The sequence below is a fragment of the Callionymus lyra genome, chromosome 8, assembly GCF_982586985.1.
Source record: "Callionymus lyra chromosome 8, fCalLyr1.hap1.1, whole genome shotgun sequence".
Lineage (NCBI taxonomy): Eukaryota > Metazoa > Chordata > Actinopteri > Syngnathiformes > Callionymidae > Callionymus > Callionymus lyra.
In genome coordinates this window covers 10,388,395-10,412,500 of record NC_141825.1, presented here as the reverse complement: position 1 = coordinate 10,412,500, position 24,106 = coordinate 10,388,395, and the positions used below count along the sequence as shown (strand labels likewise).

General features: G+C 39.4%; 2 protein-coding genes across 2 annotated transcripts; both read right to left on the bottom strand.

The window, feature by feature from the left end:
- Positions 1–7,844: 7,844 nt before the first annotated feature.
- Positions 7,845–14,867, bottom strand: igf2b (insulin-like growth factor 2b). Its single transcript, XM_087796694.1, has 4 exons — positions 14,647–14,867; positions 13,824–13,974; positions 12,651–12,832; positions 7,845–10,295 (listed from the first exon to the last, which is right to left on the bottom strand). The coding sequence occupies exons 1-4, from the start codon at positions 14,713–14,715 to the stop codon at positions 10,056–10,058; spliced, it is 642 nt and encodes a 213-aa protein (XP_087652820.1). The 5' UTR covers positions 14,716–14,867; the 3' UTR covers positions 7,845–10,055.
- A 1,886-nt stretch (positions 14,868–16,753) lies between these two features.
- On the bottom strand, positions 16,754–22,446 carry th (tyrosine hydroxylase). The gene is made up of 13 exons (XM_087798263.1): positions 22,306–22,446; positions 21,683–21,886; positions 20,972–21,146; positions 20,806–20,894; positions 20,660–20,727; positions 20,520–20,570; positions 20,315–20,460; positions 20,114–20,249; positions 18,531–18,600; positions 18,363–18,419; positions 18,205–18,300; positions 18,008–18,141; positions 16,754–17,317 (listed from the first exon to the last, which is right to left on the bottom strand). The coding sequence occupies exons 1-13, from the start codon at positions 22,387–22,389 to the stop codon at positions 17,158–17,160; spliced, it is 1,470 nt and encodes a 489-aa protein (XP_087654389.1). The 5' UTR covers positions 22,390–22,446; the 3' UTR covers positions 16,754–17,157.
- Between the last annotated feature and the right edge of the window lie 1,660 nt (positions 22,447–24,106).

Below are 24,106 nucleotides of genomic sequence, written 5' to 3'. Positions count from 1 at the left end.
AGTTAAAAACTCAGAATCCTTAAACGTTGCAAGATGCTGACCTCCTTGTTTAATTAAGTGCAGCGTTTTGCTTTTAAATTTTTACTGCCACCCACGTCACTCTTCCTGCGACACCTTCGGTTCCATTTCCACTCAGTTTTCGGGATATTTCCTCCCCGAGATGATCGAAAGGAAGTAGGGATACGATAGGTAGTAGTCACCCATGTTGAAATGCAAAAGTCTAACCATATTTTTCCGGTTGACATTTTGACCCCGAGAGCGACGACACCCCCTCGCGCCACACACAGCGGAGGTGTAAAGCCGTGACCTCCTAACTTTCCAGTAAGAGGAAATTGTCATGCGATGACCCGACGACCACAATGGAAGCCACTTCCCCCGCCGTTTTCTTGCTTTAACACCACATCTAGCGAAAACGAGGAACTGTTGAAACATCATTTCAAACACACAGTTTCGAATCCGATTCTCCGCTTCCTACTAGTGTAAACACACGAACAATTCCAAAGCTCTCCGCGTCTGATTTGTTGTTTGGATGAGACCGGGGTGGTTGACCACAATCAACGGACCGCACTCGTCTGGCTCGCGATCAAAAGTGAACATTGATTAAGGATTTCGATCCATCAATCTGGTGATTTTTAGCTAAGTTAGTAAAGTAAGGAAAAAAGACCATGAGGCGTATTCCTAAAGAGTGCAAAGAGTTGCTCCTAGAAAGAGAGTCCTCTGAGAGAGTTCCAAGCAAAGAGTCTCAGAGAAGTCTGGGGAAGACATAGTCTCGCCTTAGTGAGGTGTGGTCGACCCCCGTTGCGAGGTATGAGTCATCATTCCAATGGCTGAGATTGGTGGATCCTAAACGCTCTCTATAAAGCAAGCATGGTTTAGGAATAGCTTCTTTATTTACTATTAGTGCACGAATGCTCCTTCCCAGGTGCAAAACAAATAGACTCAAGGACTCATTCATTCCTCGGGCTATTAAATTGTACAATTCTGAGTTCGGGGGCAGGAGTGGAGTAAAAGTATCTGGATGTTCTGTTCTATGTTAGTCTTTGTATCCTTTGTTATTTTTCTTTGATCTATGTTCTTTATCTTTATCTTTAGACTTAGATTGTATCATCTTGTTCTTTCTCTTTATTTCTCTTTGTTCTTGTTCTTATTTTATTTTGATTTATTTTTTATGAAAAATTGCTGTATTTGCTGTGGCTATTGGAAAAAAACAATTAAGTTGTACCTTATTATCCACTGTTCAAATGTATACAAATTAAACCACCAGGATTCTAAGAACTTGCTTGGATTGCGCCACGAGGAGCGACACTTTGGAATAAGACTAATTTTTTTTATAATTTCCCCAATAAGTCAACAGTAGATGCTAGCAAACATAAAAGCTATTCCTGAACAATCTAAGCCCTTAAGAGAGCTCCTAATGTGAGATCTGTTAAGAGGCGGAAGAAGGATTTTTTAAACGGCTTAGGAGTTCCCTAAGCAGAGGACAAAATGGTGGACAGAAGAGGCTGTAAAAATACTCACCAAACAACGCATCGCAGTGGATTAATGTGCAGCTACAGATTGGAACGTGCAGGAATTATTGTTTGTGGTTGATCTCATTGAACTTACTCCTCCAACACTGCACCACAATACAGTACCTGGAGCCGATGCAAAATAATTTAAATAAATAATGATAATAAATGATAAAGTAAAGTTTTAAAGTATAGCCTACTGTTTATTCAACAGGTTTATGGGAAATATTATTTAAAATCTTCATATGATTCTATAGTCAACTTTATAGATTAAAGAGACCATCCTTCCTCACAAAAAAAGTATATTTCTAACCTTCAAACTCCACCAATCACAGCTTTTGAAATGATGCTTAAAATCGAATAACGGGGGTCAACAACACCTTCTCACTGAAGCCAGATTGGCACGTATTACCTGTGGACCAAAGACGATTTGTAATAATTGCAGAGAATGTTTGAGATTTAATCCTGTGCGAATGCGCCATGTCTGTGATTTGTAATGTAACAATTCCCCCGCAAATGACCTACTGTATACTGTATTCTTTTTTTAATATAGGTTATTTTAGTTCTTTTAGAGGGTTCTCAGAATATTTATGAATACGGTCCCAGGTCTTTACATGTCAAGAGACACATGCCCTGGGGCCTCCTCCCAGTTGGACTAGCCAGGAACACTTCATTCATTGGCAATATGCTAAGTGTAGCTTCTAATTAGCCGCCTGTTTACTAGCAAAAATGATTTTTGTGAAGATTCTAGCTCAAATCCCAATGAGTTCTTTAAGTGTGTATGCTGTTGATCAACAGGCTCTTTAAATCAGACATGGGGCTAAATCTTAAAGCACTGGTCAAATAAAGGTTTATATTTACCAAACTGTCAAATTTTTAGCAATCCATTAACTCCAATCCATAGCTTACCTTAGACACTGATGTCATTATAGATCACCATGAAATGTGGACAATAATCAATTTGACACATTTGCTTCAGCTAATACCTAAATTAATGTTCACTTTAAGAACAATATAGAGCGCATACTTTTTTCACCCTGAAATTCTAAAAACTCAGTTTCGGATTCTACACGTTATTTTTCACGACTTTTGATTTGTTTTTTTTTCTTTTGATTTTATTTATTTATTGCAGGGAAGTACAACTCAAACACAAGTAGGCCAAAAATGTCTACCCATTCTACAGCCGCGCTGTCTGTAACAGGAAGTATGAGCCTGATTGTGATGACGTTACAATTGTCGGATTCTATACGGCATTGAAGAAAGGAAAGCTTCCGTCATCCCTTCTTGCCCACTTAATTGTTATTGTATTTATTTTATTATCATTTCGATTATGATTTAATGTATTGCATTAGTGTCATGATCAACTTATTTAATTATTCTCAATATTATGTATGTTTAATCTTTTGTAAAGTGCAGTCACTACTCAAATTTCCACAATGTGGGAAAAATAAAGGCTTTTCAGTTGATCAATCAATAAATATCCTATATATCTCTTGGTTTGTCGTCCTTTAACATAAATTGTACTTTTCTGAAAGTGTCTGTATAGTTGTTGACATTTGTGATCTCTGTTCCTTATCTTAAACACTGACATCTTTATGGGTCACGCTATCAACATGAACATTAAGCTAATACGATTATGAGCGATTAAATAAACTTTTAGTTTCATTCATTAAAGTAAATATTGAATAGAAGTTGTAATAATCCCGGACTTTCACTCGCGCTAATCTAAAGATCACACGATGTTGCCGATGGAAGGCTGTTGAATTATTTTACCGTTGAATATACAGCGATCGTAGATCATGTCGAAGCAGTTGAATTACATAATTAGGACAGTTGTCTCTCCCGCTTCACTAGAACTCAAGTATTCCGATATTTCGTGGGGCACTGAAGAAACACAATCCCTCTTTATTCCTCGGCACCTTCGCTGCAGAGTCACGCTCGTTATTCTTGCATCATTTGACAAACATGTTGATATTAATGTTCCATAAATGATGGCCGCATGCCTCCCTCGGCAATCACTCGGATTGCGACAATTCCAGGAGTCCGGAACAACGTGTCCCGAGCATAGAGAGTCTGCGGTATGACCCCCTTTTCTCCCTCTTTTTCTGTCTCTTTCTCTCAATCTCGTTCCCTTCTCTCCATCCCTCCTTTCAGTCCACAGCAATTAGAGAGGCAAAGTGGGAAAAAAAGGAATGTGTGAGCAGCCTTTGTGAGAATTGAGAGAAAGAAAGAGGGAGTACATGAGGGAAAGTGAGAGATAAAGAGAGAGAGAAAAGATGAGAGAGAGACAGCGTAGGGGAGAAGAAGAAAGGGAGAGGAGAAGGTCCCGTCTTAATTGGCCTGTGTGGCCACGCTGGGCTGTGATGGTCTGGGCCTGCCAAACCCTGTGCCTCAATAGTTGGCCTGGCCTTACATGCATCCCGTGCATCCGGCCAACCACAACTAACTCTAGTGTGCTCTTTGGCAGTTTCCAATGTCAGGCCTGGGAGAGTTGTGCCACCCACATCTCCACTCCTGGAGGCCTTGGGCATGATACACGCCTGACAGGGTCAACCTTAGTGATAACAATTTGGAAAAAAAGGTCATGTGTGGCTGCTTAAAAAAAAAAAATCAACCTATTGGTTTCTAAGATATAGCTATAATCTGTCTATCTATCTAAAACATGGCCACACTGAAATAGAGACTAAAGGACTACAAAAATGGCCGATCCTGTGCGTTACCCACAACCCCCAAATTCTATGTGACCTATTAGCAGCTTCAGTCCTGTTTCAACCAATCAAAAATACTAACCACACAATCATTTAGAAAGAGAACTAAACCGTTATTAACAATGAAACTGAATCACAACATCTTGCTAAGAAATCATTCTTGATTTTTTTTTTTAGTATGTAAACCCAGCAAATCGGATGTTATTTCTTTTACCATGACCAGCATGACTTTTTTAACAGATCACACTGATCATTATATTTATTTTATAGGTGTTTTAAAATGCAGGAGAAGCATGGTATTTAATTCAGCGTCAGAAACTGTCCGCTGTAAAGGGGAGAATAAAACGTATCTTATCGAAGTCTAGGAAGTCTTGAAGTGCAACTAATGTGTGGATTAAAGTGTGTCTTAAATAGATGTTGGACTATATTGTAGTCTTCAGTATGTGTTTGTACAAAACTCTCTTTCTAATATTACTAATATTTACTTTACAAAATGTGTTTACCATAATCACACCCACTCTGCTGTCATTGGTCAAACATCGATGGTTGGTCACCGCGTGTCATCAATCCTGGAGGTCTCCACCTCCAAGGGACTTGTTGTATAAACAAAGCGGGGCGTGATTAAAGGTGGCTGGAGTAGGAGTGAAGCCATTATTGCGTCAAAATGAACTCCTCTCTCGTAACCTCTCATTCGCTGAGATTTGAGACGGGGAAGAACTTTATAGGGTAATTAGTTCAAACATGGTCATGATGAAGGACTTACCGCATCTTGGAGAGGAAGACTTCAACATTTGAAACATGTGAGTGAGTCAAGAGAGTCACATTAGTTGCCTTTAAAGAAAGACAAAAAAAATGACCGTGTTTTTCCTGCACAATCAAAATATATTTTAATCTCCATGAAGTCCATCACGCTGTTGTTAACACAGGCGCCCGTCATCGATCCTAAAATATGTCGTAATTTTTATGGAGCTGTCTTTTAAGGTTGAGGCAGGTAATGTATTATATGACAGAGACTGGACCAATGATCCATCCCGCATGCGTCAAGGAATTTTATGGGGTTTGCTCAAAGAAGGTTAATTTTCTTTTAAAACCTATGAAGCTGTTTGAGTGTTTAAGATAAGATACGGAAAAATAGATGAATTATGCCTAGAATTGTGAGGTTAAAGGTAAGACACATAACAAACACAAAGTTGACTAAGAAAAATTGAGCCTCCAAAAATGAAAAAGACAACGTCATCAAAGTCATACTTCCTGTTACAGAAACAGTTATTTTCTTTCTGTCCATCGTGCTACTTATATTGTCGGAATATTTAGTACCCCTGGTGTGATTGACATCCGTGATTATCCCATGGTTACTTTGCATTCATTACTTTCAATCTTATTACGACTAGTAAGTAAGTAAGTAAGTCATTTTTATTTGTATAGCGCTTTTCCAGACCAGGGTCACAAAGCGCTTAAACAACCAAAACAATATTCAATAAAGTATATACTTTAAAGATCAAGATAAAACTAAAACACAACCGGAGTTCCAGAAAATCAAGGAAAAGCCTGAACAAATAAAAACGTCTTAAGATGTTTCTTAAAGGAGTCAGTAGATCCATCAAGTGCAAAGAGAGAGGAAGATCGTTCCAAAGCTTAGGAGCAACAGCCTGGAAGGATTTCTCTCCTTTGGTCCTGAACCGTGTGCGAGGAACCATCAGTAGATTCTGATCCACAGACCTCAGAGCCCAAGCTGGGGTGTAAGGCTGGATCAGATCACTGATGTAAGGAGGACCTTACTGCCTGACCATAGTCCGAACAGATTTCACAAATAAGGAGTTTCAGTCTACCTATTATTTGAAATATAATCACTGATAATTGCATGATAATCTTCTATATATGTTAATAATATAAGTAAGTAAGTAAATTATATCATATATTCTTGCTAACAACGCAAACAAGGCTTAATTTTTTTTTTTTTTACCTTCAGATTTAAATAAGAATGATTCGTTTTTATAGTTCTTAGTTGGTAAAGTTTATTCATTGGGCGTCTGTGCGCCTTGTTTTGACTGCAGCAGGAACACTGGTGATGTGTGATGTCATCATCAACTTCCAAAGGTACGATTGGACGATCACCTGGGGAGGCGCAAACTTGAACTCTCCGAGCGAGCGAGGGGGGGGGGGGGGTCGGGGGTGGTGACTTAAACACATCAGCAAGTTCAAAAGAGTTTTAAAGCCGGAGTTTTTTTTTATGGGAAAATACATTAAAAATGCATTCAGCAGTGAACTAAGTCAGTCTCAGTGAGAAATGAAGTATGTTTGCATGCGAGAACACCACATTCATGACTTTGCATGCAGACTTGTTCCCGTGTTCAAAAATGTTTTTCTGCAAACGCTTCCAGCTGAGTGTTTTCCCCTCTTTATACAGGGAAGGCCTCCTTAGTGGGGCAATAAGGTTTCATGAGACAGGCAGAGGTGATTTAATTGAGCAATTTATGACCATAAAACGCAGAACATGGGCTCCTCTACTGCTTCAGCCGAACAAGCTTCTTCACTTTCCCAGAAGCAACACATGTGCATCTCATCACTGGTAAGCTTCATTTTTTTTTTTCTTACTAAAGCTGAACAATAGTTGTATTCCTTCACTACTGGCTATTAAGTTCAAGCCTTTTGAAGCCAAGATTGAAACAAGCGCCTCAAATAAACTCTCGTGCACCTAGATAACCTCAAGACCTAAAAAGGGAAATACGATAGAGACTTGGGTTTGATAGCAAAAAAAAAGAAAAAAAAAAGTGGTGCTTCTGGAAAATACATGACTTAATTTGTAGATTTCTGAGGGTTTCTGGAAACCGCTGCCGTGGTGCATGGATGGACGGGTGCACCCTCGGGTATGTCAGGCGCAGGTCAAGTTTAGTGTGGCAAGCTGCTACGAAGCTTTTGGGAAATGCTGGAAAAGCTGGAAATAAATCAAAATGCCAACTGTTTGGCTTTAAGACGCCGTAAATGATTGTTCGCACAATGTATAACTTTCCCAGGATTCTTCATTGGGCAAATGTGCTGAAGAAACCAAATATTTGGATTTATTTTATATATGTTTTTTCTATATTAGCGGAGGATGTTGTCATCGCAAATGGGGGTCGTTTTTAAATTGATAGGTTTTCTAATGTATTAATTGCAACAATTATTATAATACTATCAATGATAATAACAATATAAAGCTGTGATATTTTTCACCCCCTCGCAATCCCATTATAAGAAATTAGATTTGATTTTTACCATTATTTGAAACACTAAATAGTCTAAATGGCTTCTCATTTTTTTTTGCTTGTTTTTTTCCTGTCAAGGTCAGCTGACGAACATAATGTTTACCATTTGGTGACAGGGACATTAACAGGTCCCCAGAGAAATGTATCATAGCGGTCGATCGTACGTCAGGTCAACCTCAGCCGGACACCAAATGATCACCTTAAGTGAACGCAACTGTCCGTTTGTAATTGTCGTCTTAAAAAGGTTCAGCGGGAATGGAACCCATGTGTGTGTGTGAGTGTGAGTGTGAGTGTGTGAAAGTGACAAACATGACGATGACCAAACCGACTTGCTCAGAGTGCACGTCAGCAGCGGGCGGAATATCATTGGACACCATGCAGAATTACAAAGACATGATTTAATGAAGGACTCATCATTCCCCTGCCATCAATACTAAAGTGGCTTCAGAACATAGTGGGTAGAGTACAATCAATGTTCAACGACAGTTATTCTTCCAATAATAAAATCACTCAATGGTACTTCCTGTTTCACAGACCGCCCACGACGGGCTTCTGGAAAATCCATGCAGATCACCATATTCAGAGTATGTGCCTATTTCTGTGACATTACATACCGAAGCAATCCAGGTTATGCTGCTGTTAAAATATTAATTTAAAGTAGCTATGGCAAACAAAGAGGGAAAAAAAGACATTATTTTTGGTACAAAGCATCTACAAAAAGCCTTAAAACTCCAATTGGAAAACAGAGATCATACAAAATAATTCCGTCAGCTGAGCATCAGTGCTTCGTATATTATTTGGACCAATTTTCAAATATATTTTATAACAAAATAAATAATGCCTTTATACAGTGCCCTTATTTATATTTCAACAAACAAACAAAAAAGCTTGGCGGCTCATTACGCAAGATACAGCTCAGACTAAAGGAAAAATAACACAACGTCCCTGGAAACTAATTATATATCTATATTTATATATATATTTATATATATATAGATGTATATATATATATATATTCAAGTATTTGTTTTCAGGCAAAAGCATGTGAATACTACTGATATACATTAAAAATGAAATGTTAGTTGACATTATTGCTGTTTTTTTTTCCCTTTGAATCAAAAATGTTGTGCCTTTCTTTAGAACTGTAAAATAAACAACATAAAAATATAACCCAAAAAAAGAAAAAATGCCTAACTTGAAAAGAAACAGGAATGTCACGGTACCAGAAACGGACAGGGTTTTTTTCCTTTTTCTCATTGAAACATGGATATGAAAAGAAAACAGGAAAAAAAGAGACAAAATAAAATATAATTATCAGTATCCCACTCGTCCATGCGATGGTACTTCCTGTCAGAGCAGTCCGCAAAGCCATGGAAAACAGGAAGCATTGTCTCACAACTGTAGAAGTGTCCCAGTCCTTGCAGTCCAATATGTCCACCTCGTCCCCGTAAAATGCTCCATGTGCCGCCTCGGAGGGACTTGGAGGAGCAGGGACTGGTTCTCAGGGTCCCCCCTTTTCTTTTTTTTTTGCCACATATGCTGGCGATTGATCAGCCCTCGCTGTGAGCTTGAGCCCAGATTTTCTCTCACCGACACATCCCCCTTTTACATTGCCACTGCCAGGAGCTCCCCAAATCCATGATTTCCTTTTTCTTTTTTTTTTAAAAAGTCACACTTTCCTTAAAACGGAAAGTTTTAATATTCATTCAAAGAAAAAAAAAAAAAAACGTGCATTTTCAACCTCTTCTTTGAGTCCATTCCCAAAGCTAGCACCATGACATTTTTAAGCTACACGTTCATTGTTCATAAAAAAATAGTGCCATTTTTTTTTCTTTACTTTGACGTAATCCGTGGCAATGTGCAATTTTGCAGACTCATCTCTGCTTTTTGTTTGTGATCAAAAGGTGCTGGAACAGGAATCTAATTTTACAAAATAATTCCTTACAGTGTGGAAGTCCCTTTATAGGTAGAGGTGCAAACTATTAAGAAAAAAAGACTATCAGAGGGTTTTTTTTCTTTTCGCCTCGGAGAAAAAAAAAAATGACGTGGAATGGATTCTTTAATGCTGCTCTTCTCTCTCGGGTTGTTTTCCACATGGACAAAAAACATTCCGCTGGGTGTCCTCTTGACACTTGCCAACCTCAGATCCCTTTCATCTTCTTCCTTCCTTTTTTTTTTTTTTAACTCTCTTGCTTGAGGATCCACCTGAATTGCGTTCAGCCAAATTGTTTTGTTCATCATTTGTGTTTGTGCCTTTTGTGTCTGTGGCTGAAAGAGAGAGGGAGCGAAAAGGTTCAGACAGGAAGAATGTGAAGGCATGGCTGTGTGCCAGAGGAGAGTGTTTGAGGTTTTTTTTTTTTTGGGGTGGTGGTTGGGGGGGTATTAGAAAAGGGCCACAGGGTCAAGAAGAAGTGGATGAGATGGAGGTTGGGTCGGGGGGTAGGGGGGGGGGTGATTGGTGAGCTCGGACAGGGCTGGGGAGGTCAAAGAGGACTGCCACAGAAAATGACGTCAGAGACAAAGCTATAATCCCCTAGTCTTTTTTTTTTTTCCTCCCTCCAAAATCTTGTCTGTGCAAAGGGCTGGGAGCGGGCTCACTTGTGGTTGACATAGCTGTCTGTGGTGAGCAAGACAGGAGGCAGTTTGCTGGGCAGGCTGATCAGGGGCCTGTGGAAGATGGCTTGCTCTTGGGCTTTGATCTTTTCGGCTTGCTTTCGAAATCTCTTGGCCCTCAGGATGGCGGGGACGCCCCTCCGGAGCCGCTGGGCCGCCCTCTTTTGCCACGCATCGTATTTGGAATACTTCATGGTCACATGCGGCTTCCTGGGGACTTCCTGTGTGGCGGAGGAGAAAGGGGAGAGGTCAGATCTGGAGAGGGGGGGGAAGGCGTCATCGCACACACACAAAAAAAAAGGCCGACAGTTTAGGAGCCAAACTGTCCGACGTCGTTGATACAATCAAATGTCAGCGCTGACAGCGTCATAACAAACTGGTCTCGCCCCTTCGCCGGTCCTTGTTTTGGTTCCCTCGACTGAGAGAAGCCATCAACAAGTTCTTAATCCCGCTGCCAAAAGGGAAAAGGGCGGTCACCCACCTCATATACATATGAGGAGCACGTTGTCGGTCACCCAACGACCCGCTCAAATGACTCACTCCCTTGACGCCAGGCCGACAATACGTACATTGTCAAGTCCGAAAAAAAACAAAAAACTATTCTTACAGAGCCTTTCAAGCAGTTTTAGCTGAGCGCCACAGACTTGTTAGCAGGCGGCGGAGCCATGTGAGAGTAGCCAGTCCTCTCAGTGAATGGCTTGTTTTGGTGCTGATACTTGAAGAGTGTTTATCCCCCCCTTCATTCACTGCCACCCTGCTCAATAGCACAAGAACAGCTGGCCCCGAGATCAGGCTGTACTCATCAACTCTCCTCGCCGGGCCAGACCAGAAACATGTCCTGACTAATTTCCTAGAAGACTCTTTTTTTTTAGCATTCGGGGAGGAACACTTTAAACCTTCTTGTAATACATTTAATTATTTATTTTTTTCGTTTTTACTAGTGGAGAGACAACAGTATTTGAGTGCTCAGGTTGGACTGCCAAATGAAATCACCCTCTTTTAATTTATTACATTGGGATTTCAAAAAGCAAAACTTTTAAGCTACGTATGGAATCGATACTTTGGACATCATAAAAAAAGTTGTTTTGGATAAAACAAATTCACAAAAGTGCTTAGGTTGTATTGTCAAATGCTAGCATCCTTGTGTCTTTTGCTTTGTTTTTATAAAATGTAATTTAAAATGTACATATCTAACCTACTTTTATATACTTTTGACATCATAAAAAAGTCGTTTTGGATAAAACATTGGTCAAATTCACACGATCTCTTCGGTTGTACTGTCAAATGCTAGCACCCTCGTATCGTTTGCATTTTTTTTGTTGGAATTTCAAAAATATTTACTTCTAAGCTACTTATGGAATCAGTACTTTTGAAAAAACAATTGGTATAAAAAGTTAATGAACCGTTATCGGTTGGTGAAACTCCCATGAGTGCTCAGGTTGTACTGCCAAATGCTAGCACCCTCGTATCGTATCATTTTTTTAAATAAACGGTATTCTAAAAGCAAATCTTTAAGTTTATAATGGGACCAGTACTTTTTGAAAGAGTAAACCATTAGTAAACCACTATTGTTCTTTCAAATGCTAGCACCCTCGTATCATTAGTTACAAATTAATTTGAATTTCTTAAGCCTTACTTTTAGCTACTAATGGATTTGGTACTTTTGCAATCAATAAAAATAAATCATTGTGGGAAAGAAAGTGAATAAAATGTTATTGTTTGATCCATTTCACGCAAGTGCCTTGGTAATACTATCCAACGCTAGAACCCTCGTATCGTTTCCTTTTTTAATAATTGGAATTACAAAAGTACATTTTTTTAAGCTACTAGTGGAACCGGTACTTTGGATATAATAAAAAGGTAATTTGGGATAAAAAGTTAAGAAACTGTTATCGGTTGGTAACATTCACGTTAGTATGCTAGCACTTGTATATTTAAAAAATTAAAAAAAAACATGGAATTCCAAATACAATACTTTTAAACTTCTTATGTAATCGATACTTTTGAAATCGTCGAAAAGTAAATTCAGGTTGTACTTTCAAATGCTAGCACCCTCGTATCATTTGGCTATTTTTTATTAACGTTGAAATTCCAAAAGCATTTGAAAAAAAAAATATTGGAACCAGTACTTTTGAAATCAAATAAAACTCAGGATTGTTAATAAACTGTTATCGGTTGATCGAGTTCATCGCTTTGATCGTCGGAGCTGAGGTGTTTTTTTCAGATGAAAATATGTCTGAGCTTCTTGAGTCTGCTGTTCCGTGACTAATAATCACACAGAACACACTGTTTAGTTCTGGACCAGCAATCTGACAGGCTGTCTTTTTCTCCCACACACACACAATCGACACAGTGACTTTGCCTCCACTGGTCTCAATGTGTTTTTTTTGTTTTTTTCCACACCGGTCAGCAGTTTAAGCTACAGGTAACTGCTTACCATGGAGCATATATCTAGATAAACCGGTCGCCTGCCTTTGGGTCAGTCTGTTCTGTCTGGGTCATGGGGGCGAGAGTCAAGATCCGGGGGGAAAGATAGTCACGGATAACTGGTTTTTGTTTTTGTGTTTTTTCCGTACCTGTTTTAGTGGAGGCATCGCTGGTATGACCTGTAGAGAAGTGGCCGACACGTCTCTCTCAGACTTGGCTGGTTTGGCACAGTACTGTTCCAGCAGGTTGAGGTCGCAGCTACTGAAGCAGCACTCCTCTACTATCCCACGGTTCTGGGCGCGACGGCTATTACCCCTGATTGTGGGTCTACCTGCAGGCAACAGAGAGGGAGAGAGAGAGGAGATGTCAGGAGGAACAACAGGCATCAGAAAATGAATCTAGGTTGTTTTTGCAGGATTATTTTCTACCATCACACCACAAAGAGGATAAAAGGAAATCTATGACCAACTGCAACAAATCTTTTTGTTTGTAGAGGATAATCTGATTAGGACTATCCGGAAGTCCTTTAATGAGTGAATACACAAGTAAACACGACAACTAAGCTCTCAGACAGACCCCTTGCTCCAGAGCAATACACGTTAAAATGGAAATTTGGACGCGACCTTGTCCTTTGTCGAGTCAGCAGAGAGAAAAAACAGGGAGAGGGTGAGTGAGGGTCAAAACACGGGAGACGAATGCAAATCGGGAGAGTAAAAAAACAAGGAGAGGGGGACACACAAGAGGAGGACCTGGAGAAAGGGGGTTGGGGGGGGTGCAGCGGACGGGGATCAATAACAACATTGTTTGAAGTCCGGAGCCAAACACGCCGGCGGTTGGAGAATCAAACGTAGGAATTTAAGGGACGATCAGCACAACAAACAAGCCCTCACTGTCTCAGCCAGATGTCAAAGGTGGAATGAAGTTGCTAATCAACTCAAGGCAGATAAGAGAGAGGAGGAAAAAAGGCAGGAAAAAAGAAGAAGGGAACCGTGCAGCAAACAGAAGCTTATCCAGTGGAGGATTAGCAGCTGCAACAATGCTTTTCACATAATGCTCTGCTGCGATTTCCCCATCCCTACAATAGAGACAAGTGGCCCCCTTAAGATCTTCCTTCATGAGACCGACGACCAATGGTCTTGGGGAACACTTGGGGTATGCCTCTAAACAAGTGGCTCTCTTTGTGTCTTTTAATATGCAATGAGAGGTGGACTACAGTAGTGGAGTGGCACGTCAGCTGGGATGTGTCTCCGGGTTTTATGCGAACGAAACGAAAAGAAAATGGCACATTTCTGAGAAAAGTTTGATCGGAGGGAAGAACTTACTGAAATAAAATCCTCTGTCTTCGCACACGAACTGAAGCGCGTCCACCAGCTCGCCGCCACACAGCGTCTCCGCCGAGGCCATCTCCACCGCGTAGAGAGTCAGTGCCAGCGCGAACAGCAGCGCGCGGCTGGACGAGGACATCTTCGTCACCTGCAGACACACAACACACACACATGACAGTCAGAAAAAAAAACGAACCCTTTGGATCAAACTGACACGTTAAAAAAAAAATCCACTTTCACCCACTTGTAACAAAAGGCAGAATGAAAAAAAAAGAAAGGCTGCTGGTGCGTAAAAGCTCACCAAGAAGTGCTTATTCCAAAGGAAAAAAAAAAAAGAAAAAAGAGCGACAGTATCTTCGTGTCGTCTTACACAACTCCCTAAAAAAAAAAGTTGCAAGACCGGTTGCTCGATAGTTAACTATCAGAAAAAAAAAAGAAAAAAAGCCAGACTCAGCAATTATTGCTGTAATGAGCTCACTGACCCTCGGACCTACCGCCCCCTGTCTGCCGGCAGCCAGCCCAGCTGTTCCTGCGAACACATCCAGCTGACGCAGGAACTTCACACACAACCAACACACACAAAAAAACACACTTAAAAAAAAAAAAAAAAAAAATCTGGATCTGTAAAAAAAAACCTGTTGCACACCTGCCCCGGCAAAACATCAAGACATGCAAATCTGAACCTGCAGATGTCCAGTGATCTGATGCTTAAGATAGGATTGAACAACAACAACAACAAATAAGATTTCTTTTTTTTTTTTAAATCCTCGCATCACGACTTTAAAAAAACAAAAAAAAACACTTGTTTGCCACTAGTTACCTTCGTTCTGTTGCTCTCTGTTCTCCAGCAGGTGAGGCACAATGAGTGGGGTCCGTGTCTTTGCTCCATTTTAAGATATATGTTTTGTTCTTGTTGAAAGGTTAGTTGTTTTTTGGTCGGATGATTGCAGGTGAGTAGAAAATGTCCCAGTTGGTTCGGCTATAGAGATGATATGTGTGAGAGGCTGTCGTAAGGACCGGCCGACAGACACGGCTTCTCAGTGAGGAGAGTTTTATAGCAAAACACGCCCCCTTTTTTTCCCAGATCCATACCCCACCCCTCGCTCCTCCTCCTCCTCCTCTGGTGAAATGTGGTTCAGGGACGAGTTTTTTATAGTTGGAAAATATCAAAAGGAAGGACGAGGAGATGATGAGCAGAAGAAGAAGAAGAAGAAAAAAAAAAGGGCGCAGACTCTATGAAGTCACTTTTTAATGATTGACAGTCGATTGGAGCGCGTGTGTGGTCGGGGGTCTCCCTCCTGCGAGTCGTCGGGGTCACAGGGGTCTTGGGGGGTCTGGGGGTGGGGGGGGGGGGGGGGGGGCATGAAGCGACTGATGACTGAGGATATCCTGCCTGATCACGAGCATATGGAGGAGGAGGAGGTGGATGGAGAAGGTGGAGGCTCCCCGCTGCTGGAGAAGTGTGTGACGTCATACAGTTGGGTCACCGCGAGTGCAGCATAAAGAGGGGGGGTTTGGGGTGTGTGTGTGGGGGGGGTGACAAACTTAATTAGAAAAAGTTTGAAGTTTCTGTATTAATTGTAAAATTTCAAACTTTAAGAAAATTCCATCAGAGTCACTAGCATATGTTAAAAAACATTTTTAAAAACAACAATTATTATTTAATTTTCAACCCTGTCATTTTTTTTGTCCTTTAAAATGTTTCCATTATATAAGTTTTATCGCCGGTCGCTGGAGCATCCAGTATATTCGCACACTGACATCTAGCGGCGGTCGACGGGACTTCACTTTGTTTGTCTCGCGGTTTTCACACGGAAAAGTGAAGCCCCGAAATCTGACAGCGTCACCTTTGACCTGACCCCCAGCACCCCCCTGTTTAGCAAACGATCAGAAGGCTTGACCCTTGCGGCTCCATTAAACTTGGGTCAAGCACAATCACAGAAACACTGTGACACTCTTTCAGAGAGGGTTTGGAACACAAAGATTTAAAGTACACTTCAATGTGTTTTTTGTTTTTTCGTATGGAAGATGTAACTTAATCTAGTAACATGAAAAAATAATCATGGAAATGCCGTTTTTATTGGATTGAAAAGATCAAAGATTCTAAATGAATATATATTTTTAAGATTATAAATGCAAAATGTTATGGAAAAATATCATGTTCAAACCCTAAGAATACATAAAAAAAATGTACTGCGAACAGAATAATAGAAATAAGCGTATTTAAATTAATCAATATATCACAATACAAATATTAATGTGAATGATAATCTACTTAACTCAGTCTAATGTACAAACTAACACTAGTTTTTCTGCTTATTCCTACAAACAAAATCTAAATGATGAAGTTGATCAAGAAAATAACTTTTGGATTTTTGTGTGTGTGTTGTTTTGCCTGTGACAACTTTCTCTACACCTTCTTTATTTATTTGATTTATTTATATGCTTTTAACTGAATCATCAACTCAAATATATATTTTTGAAAGGAATTTTTTCTTTGAACATTCAACAATGGGACAAAAATAGTTTAAGTTTATTTTTGATGACACTTTAGGCACCGTTGTTTGACCCACATATGGCCATCTGGCTAAAAATAAACCCCAATATATGTATTTTCATTTAGACTAAAACCTTTGCATCGGTTTTAAATCCTTTATCAAATCTTATTTATACTATATTTTTTTATTATTATTAATGCAATTTATTCACGTAATTAATTGTTTTTTTTTCTTGTTGCTGGTTTATATAAAACTTTGATTTAAAAAATATTTTGTTTCCTAAATTACACTTTCTCTTCTTTGAGTCTAAATACTTGAGATACCTTTTTTTCTTCTAATATTAAAAAAGCAGCTGTAGACGTTTCTTTACTTTCATATGAATCCACACAGACATGAGATTAAAAATGATCAATCACTTTGTACACGTCGTCATGAAGTCTAGTTTATTATCTTGACAAAGACACAGATTTAACACAAGTTTAATCCACAAAAATAAAGCTTTTGCCAGTATCTTCAGACATTGAACAAACATTTATTTTAAGCATGACTTGATGAATTTTCTCTTTAAATGGCTGTACATTTTGACTTGTTTCTTTTTAGACGTTTGTCATCTTGAATATTCACTGTATTTTAGTACATTCATAATATCCTTATTTTCGCAAATGGATCTCATCTTTGGATGTTGAGGTCACAACAGTTGTGTTCGACGTCCGACCCCGTCGTGGACATCCTGGAAGTACAGCACAAGACGCACACTCATCTCGTCACACCAGCACAGACAGAGGAGGGCGAGAAGCGAACACCACTGCATCGGAGGAAGAGAAGTTTACTTCTCAAGATATAACGCCCAGAGCGTCCGTTAACATCTTCAGCTCGTCCTTCACGCTCTCCAGACATCCTTGGATCTTCAGCGTGTTGTCCAGGACCTCGATGCTGCTGGTGAGCGGGTCGTACCTCACTGAGAACGGACGCTTGATCCCGGCCACGAACGTCCTAAAGGCGAGACGAGTGATGAACTTCATGTTATTATTTTTGTCCTCCGGTGACTTCATAGTTATCATTAGGACACGGAGGCGTACTTTCATTTTGTTATGTCGGACGAAGAAGCCCACAGAATATCATTAGATTTCACGTACTGTTACTTAAAGTATCCCTTCCAAAATATTTAGACTTGGCAGGAGACGTGAGGCTGCAGAGTTTCTCACGGATGTAGCCTGGTCTGACATATGCACATTAAACCTTCGGACGTATTATTCTGTGTAGATCAGCACCACAAAAAAAGCCAGACACGCCCTTAATAACAATGATATTTCACTCTTTAACATACATCTATGGATTTCATTCAGGACGTCTGGCCCGTATTTTCCCAGCCCAGAGTGTCAGGCGCGTCATGGGACCAACTTCAGACCCAAGACTATCCAAACACGCAGCAAAGCTACTTGCTGGCAGAGCAACATTTGATCTGTTCGCCAAATACAACGGCAACAGTTTTGCCTGGGTAAGAAAGTCGGCGGTAATAACAGCTGTTTCTGGCTGCAGCGGCTGACCCAACAATTTCTGTGGCTTCAGGGGTTGGTTGGCTGTTCTCTGACCTTGTCCTTCGTTGACCTCCCCACCTCCCCCTCCTCTGTTTCTACTCTGCCTCTGCATGTCGTGAGGTGCAACGATAAGATAAGTGAGCACCTGAATTTCTCCTTGGCATCCGAGAAGCTCTCGGAAACAAAGTAAACGGGCTGATAAGTCTGGTCCTGATAGGGCTGCACCGCCGCCGCCTCGGGGTCGAACTCCCTCGTCTCCGGCTCGTCGGACAGAGAGTGCTGGAATGAAGAGTCCGGTCGGGTGAGAACCTCGCGACATTTCCCTCGGTTCGACCAACTTACCACCAGCTCTCCGAAAGAGGAGAGAAGTCCAGCGCCATAAGCCCGGACCTCCCCGTTCTGTTTGCACAGGCCGTACTCCACGGTGAACCAGTAGAGCTGTCGGTGATGAAACGGTCGTTTGAAACTTTTCATTCACTGTCATGTGAACGTTTTCCTACCGTTGACAGCTTCTCGATGTCTTCCTCTGAAGCTCCGAGTGAGGCCAGGCCGAGGTTCTGCACAGAGTCAGAGACAAATGAAGCTTCAGTTACAGTTGGAAAAGTTGACAGAAGGCCTATAATGTTTTATTTTTCGTTTATTTTCCGAGACATTATGATTGAAGGTACCTGCGAAAACTGAGCGAACGTTCGATCGGCCAACATGGGGACGTGTCCGAGGAGCTCATGAACGCAGTCGCTGGGGAGACAAAAGTGTCACAACCGATGATCGGCTTTAATTTAACTTTTAAAGTTGCATTTGATTTATTCAACACTCGTCTTCTGTGACTCAAATGCATTCATATTTTGTATATATTTGTTAAAATATCTAGTCAAAAGATTTGATCCGAAAACAAAAGGTTCTAAGTGAAAAAGGCTCACTTTGTCATTTAGAGTGGCCCGAAATAGCTTGAAATTAATTGATATTAATTAAGATATTTGTTTTTAAGAATTTATATATAAATTGAGTAGCCTTTCTACAGAACTTGTGTGCTTAGGATGAAGAACATTTGAAGATATTGTTTAGCATCTAAAAAAAAGCGAGCGGTTTATCTCTATCACACTTTATATCCTTTATAAAGATAATAGTCATGAATAAAACTTTGTATATCTTTTTGTCTCTGGGATGAAGCTTGTGCTACCTTGGGGGAAAGATAACTTTTGTTCAGTACAAGGAGAGGAAGTTTCAACACTTTAAAATCAGAATAAACAGATAAACTTGGCAATTTGACACAAGATCAATAGTTGGTAAATTATTCCATATAAATATATAGGAGTTTGTTCTAAACTAGGAAAGCACTCAGAGAGCTCATACCTCCACAAAGGTGAAAATTTCATGACTTAAAGAAACACAGTATAGAATCAAATCATGTTAACAACTTCCAAAAACGAAGTATTCTAAGCAGGATCTAATGATGTAATTTAGCAACACTTAACCCTTGTGTTATCTCAGAGTCAAGTTCACCCAAAGGTCTGAAAACAAATGTGTTTTTGGTCTCCCTTCAGTTATCCCTGGTTGAACGACCTCCCTGACCTCAATAAATTAGTGATGGTCTGATGAATCTTCATGAAGCAGTCATTATTCTCAGACTCCACTAGATGGCGGTCTCTGCACTATTTTCCTTTGTTTTGAACAACTGTTCTAATGAAACATCAAATCATTTTTAAACTGATGGCGCCACCTACTGACCTGTGAACAACATGACACTGCTTAATGAAGCTTCATCCTCCTTGCCCGGGGGTAAATATTTGTTTTAAATGAAAACTATCAGTGTGAAATTAGAAAAAAGGAAATAGAGAAAACTATAAATATGATGCAAACCATGTGGCAACCTCACATTTGTGGGCCAAATAAGGGTGGCCGCCAAGAACTTTATATGGTTGAAGATCATTTTTGGGGCGATTTATTTTGATGAAATTCTCTAAAACTGAACGCTTGATGTAAGGAGGGGATATCCACTAAAGATGGATGTAAGAGGAATTGTATTAAATGTGGTATCAACTGTTTTTCTTAAGATCCATTATTGAAGGCCGGTAAAAAAAACTAAACTAAATGTAGGAAGAAAACAAAGCGGAAAATAGATCTAACATAATGGGAGAAAAAGAAAACGTTAGAAGTTCTGTTGAAAAGCTATTAGTAGAATCTCAATAATAATAATTTAATTGTTGTACTTCAAGCTCGTGGGCTGCAAAATAAAAGTTTGGCTACTCACGGCTCGGGGGAATGCATAGGCGAGGAGGCGTGCCGGATGTACTGGGTGCACTGGAACACCCGGAAGGCCAGACTGGCCAGGAAATCCCGGGCAGACAGCAGACCGGCAACTGGACGCAGCAGGAAGCCGGTTCGTTCTGTGTGGACAGAGTTGTTAGCGGGTTTTTTCTTTCATCTCGACTGAGATTCATCCGTCGATCACCTTTGAGGAAACGGGAAATATCTTCCAGTTGGGGAATGTTGTTGGGGCTGTAGCCACAGTTCCTCTCCAGCAGACAGAAAGCCTCGTAGTACTCGGTGCAGGCGTGAGTGCAGTACAAGTCCCTCAGGGTGGAGTAGACCTCACGCCTGTCGAGAAAATAACATGTATTTTAAAACACGACATTGCTAACAGCAAATGCATTTACCATGTGCCGATCTCCTCCTCCGTGTACTCCACTCTGGGAATGGCCTGACCACTGCAATAGCAAGTGTACGCTCACATTAGCGCGACCAGGAATGATTTCCCCCCCATTTAACGATATTAGTCAAAAAGCTTTAGTCTCACTGTCTGTATCTAAAGGCGATGTCTCCAATCATCTTCCTCCTCTGTCTGTAGTCCGGGTCTGTGAATCCCTGCCCAAATCAAATCACTCAAACTTTGATCACATTTGAAAGAAATAAATGTTTACCATCGTATAAGTCGGCACTTACCGGATGCTCTTGATCTAAGTCGGGATCGAATTTTGTGATAAGATGATGACATCTGTCCAAGTCTGCGATTCTCTTTGGAAACCAGTGAACTGGTTTTAGGGGGGGAAATAATTAAAGGTTTAATGAGGTTTATTTGTGAGAATGCAAGGATTAGGTTAGACTTTACATTGCACTTCTTTGGTGGTCTTTACGTCTTCTGCGTTTCTCTTGATGGAGCCGATGAGGGTTCGTACGTCGGAGAGGTGAACCTCACAGCGGACGAAGTACTCCAGGCTCTCCAAGTTGTCCTTGTTCTTCCTGCGCGGTCGTGTCTCCAGGTGATGAATCTTGGCTTCGAATGTCTGCAATGGAGAGGATACGACTCTACTTTCCACTCCGATTCTTCCCCTTTTTTTAAAAATGTATTTAATCAGAATGATTGTAAAAAATGTGTGTTTTATTTAAGATGATCATTATATTTCATCCCATTTAAAAAATAAAAAACGAGTAACATTTACTTAAATTTGGAGAAAATTAGTGTCACACTGCAAAATTCCAATTTAGGTATAAAATGTTCTATAAAATATTTAAGTAACAAAGTGAAAAAAGTCTTATAGCCACTATAAAGATCATGTATTGCCAGTATTGTAAATACAACATATGTTTTTTTTGTGGAGACAGAACAGAATAAAAGAATGAAATAAAATAACAAACATAAAAACAGAGCCATTGTGGATTTATTCATTATCAAATATATGTTACTCAGATATTCATTAATCACATTAAAAATGTTTTATGAAGACATTTAAAGAAATACACTTTCTTTAATATGTTATTAATTTATAACAAAATGTAACGTTAAATAAATATTTTTTTAATCATTTTTTGATTTTCCTACCTCGAAAACTTTGAGGGCTCGAGAGAGAGCGGGGGTCTTGGAGCTCCTCAGGGAGAAGAAGATGTTGAGCAGAGCTTTCCCATCGTCCTCCTCGAACACGATCTGCTCGCTCACCTCCGCAGCCTCCGCCGCCGCCGCCGCCGCTTCTCGCTCCTTGCGCGCGTCGTCGATCAAACTCTGTCTCCTGCCCAGGAACCTTTGGGACTGTTTGGGAGTAAAAATAGTTTGGTTTTCTCAGTAAATATAGTCGGTATTACGTATTTTGCGTAATAAAAATTCGTAATAATTCTCTTTTTGGAGAATAAAAAAGCGACAGGTGCTATTGCGCATCTTTACGCGCACACGTTTCTGCATTATTTAGAAAACGTTACATTTAAAATACATTTATAATACATTTAAAAGCACCGAAAACTCTATTTCAGCAATAAAAAATAAGAAAACTTGACATGAACCACATATTTATGTTTTTTTTCTCCAGATTATCCTGTGCGTAATTCGCCAGTGACTCCTGTGCGTATTTACGCTGGATTGTCCATTTAGAACATTCGTCACCAAAAACTCGATCCATTGAACAAAAATCAACTCAAATATTAGTAGAAATATATATAAATATATATATTTACCGTTGTTGAATCGGATCTTTCCAGCTCAGACGCAGCTCGGCGGATGCTCTTGGTGGAGGAGGTGGAGCTGGTGGAGAGAGGCATCTTTCTTTAAATATTAAAATGTTTTTTTTAAGGAGCCAACAGAAGACTTTAGAGGGCTCTAAGGTGGTCTCTGGACCACTCTGGCTGTGCTGAGCTTCCGCCGCTTTTTGCTTCTTTAGACTCGATCCTGGTTTTTATAAGGTAATCTGTTCACAGCCCGTGACGTCAAAGACGATAATTCCACTCTAATCAATCAACGCACATTTTCAACGCAGACCTTTCCAGACTCGCAGTATGACCCGTATGTTCATTACCTCTTACCCGAGAAAATATCTTTGAGAAAAAGGTTATTTATAAAAATGTATTTAACAAATTAGGTGAAAAAAAAAGCTTGTTGCTCTGTTTCCAGTGAATAAACACCAGCTTCTCTTGTCTTGAACACAACTATTATTTGACAGACCAGAGATTCAGAAGGTTTTTAAAAGATGAGAACATATTTTAATGTCATTAAATGACAAGGAGATCATAATACAGTCTTTGTCATTATTACTGTTATTCCTTTGAAAACTAATATACAGACTGAAACACATTTACTAACTTGGAAATAGACTTTCAACAAGTATGTAAACTAAATTACAAATTGATACAAATTTACAAACAGTAAAAAAGATGACAAACTGAAACAGAATTTGCAAACTGAAACACGTTAACAAATTTGGAAACAAATCTATGAACTGAAACACATTTACACATTTTAAACAAATGTACAAACTGAAACACATTTACAAATTTTGAAACAAATGTACAAACTGAAACACATTTACAAATTGGGAAAGAAATGTACAAACTGAAACACATTTACAAATTTTGAAACAAATGTACAAACTGAAACACATTTACAAATTTTGAAACAAATGTACAAACTGAAACACATTTACAAATTGGGAAACAAATGTACAAACTGAAACACATTTACAAATTGGGAAACAAATGTACAAACTGAAACACATGTACAAATTGGGAAACAAATGTACAAACTGAAACACATTTACAAATTTTGAAACAAATGTACAAACTGAAACACATTAACAAATTTTGAAACAAATGTACAAACTGAAACACATTTACAAATTAGGAAACAAATGTACAAACTGAATCACATTTACAAACCTCAGAATCAAATGTAAAAACTAAAACACATATACAAATTCGCAAACAAATATACAAACTGAAACACATTTAAAAACTTGGAAACAAATGAACAAACTGAAACATATTTCCAAACTCAGAACATTATTTACAGACTGTAACACATTTAAAACCTGGCCAAAAACTTGGCCATTTACAAATTTTGAAACAAATGTACAAACTGAAACACATTTACAAATTGGGAAACAAATGTACAAACTGAAACATATTTACAATTTTGGAAACAAATATACAAACTGAAATGCGTTTACAAATTCGGAAACAAATGTACAAACTGAAACACATTAACAAATTTGGAAAAGGATTTGAATGTGAATTTTAACTTTTAGAAAACCTTATGAACTAATAAACTGCAACAGTTTAACCCTAATAAGTAATTGGGAAAATAGATTTAGATCTATATTGAACTGATTTAACTGAATCATTTCTTCCAGCAGTCAAAAAGCTTCCAAGCTACTATTTTGTCTCTAATTTACACAAAACAAAACAAAAATCTACATTTCCTCCTCAATGGTTCATAAAATCAATCATGAGAAATGTTCACCGATCACTTGATAACATTATTTAT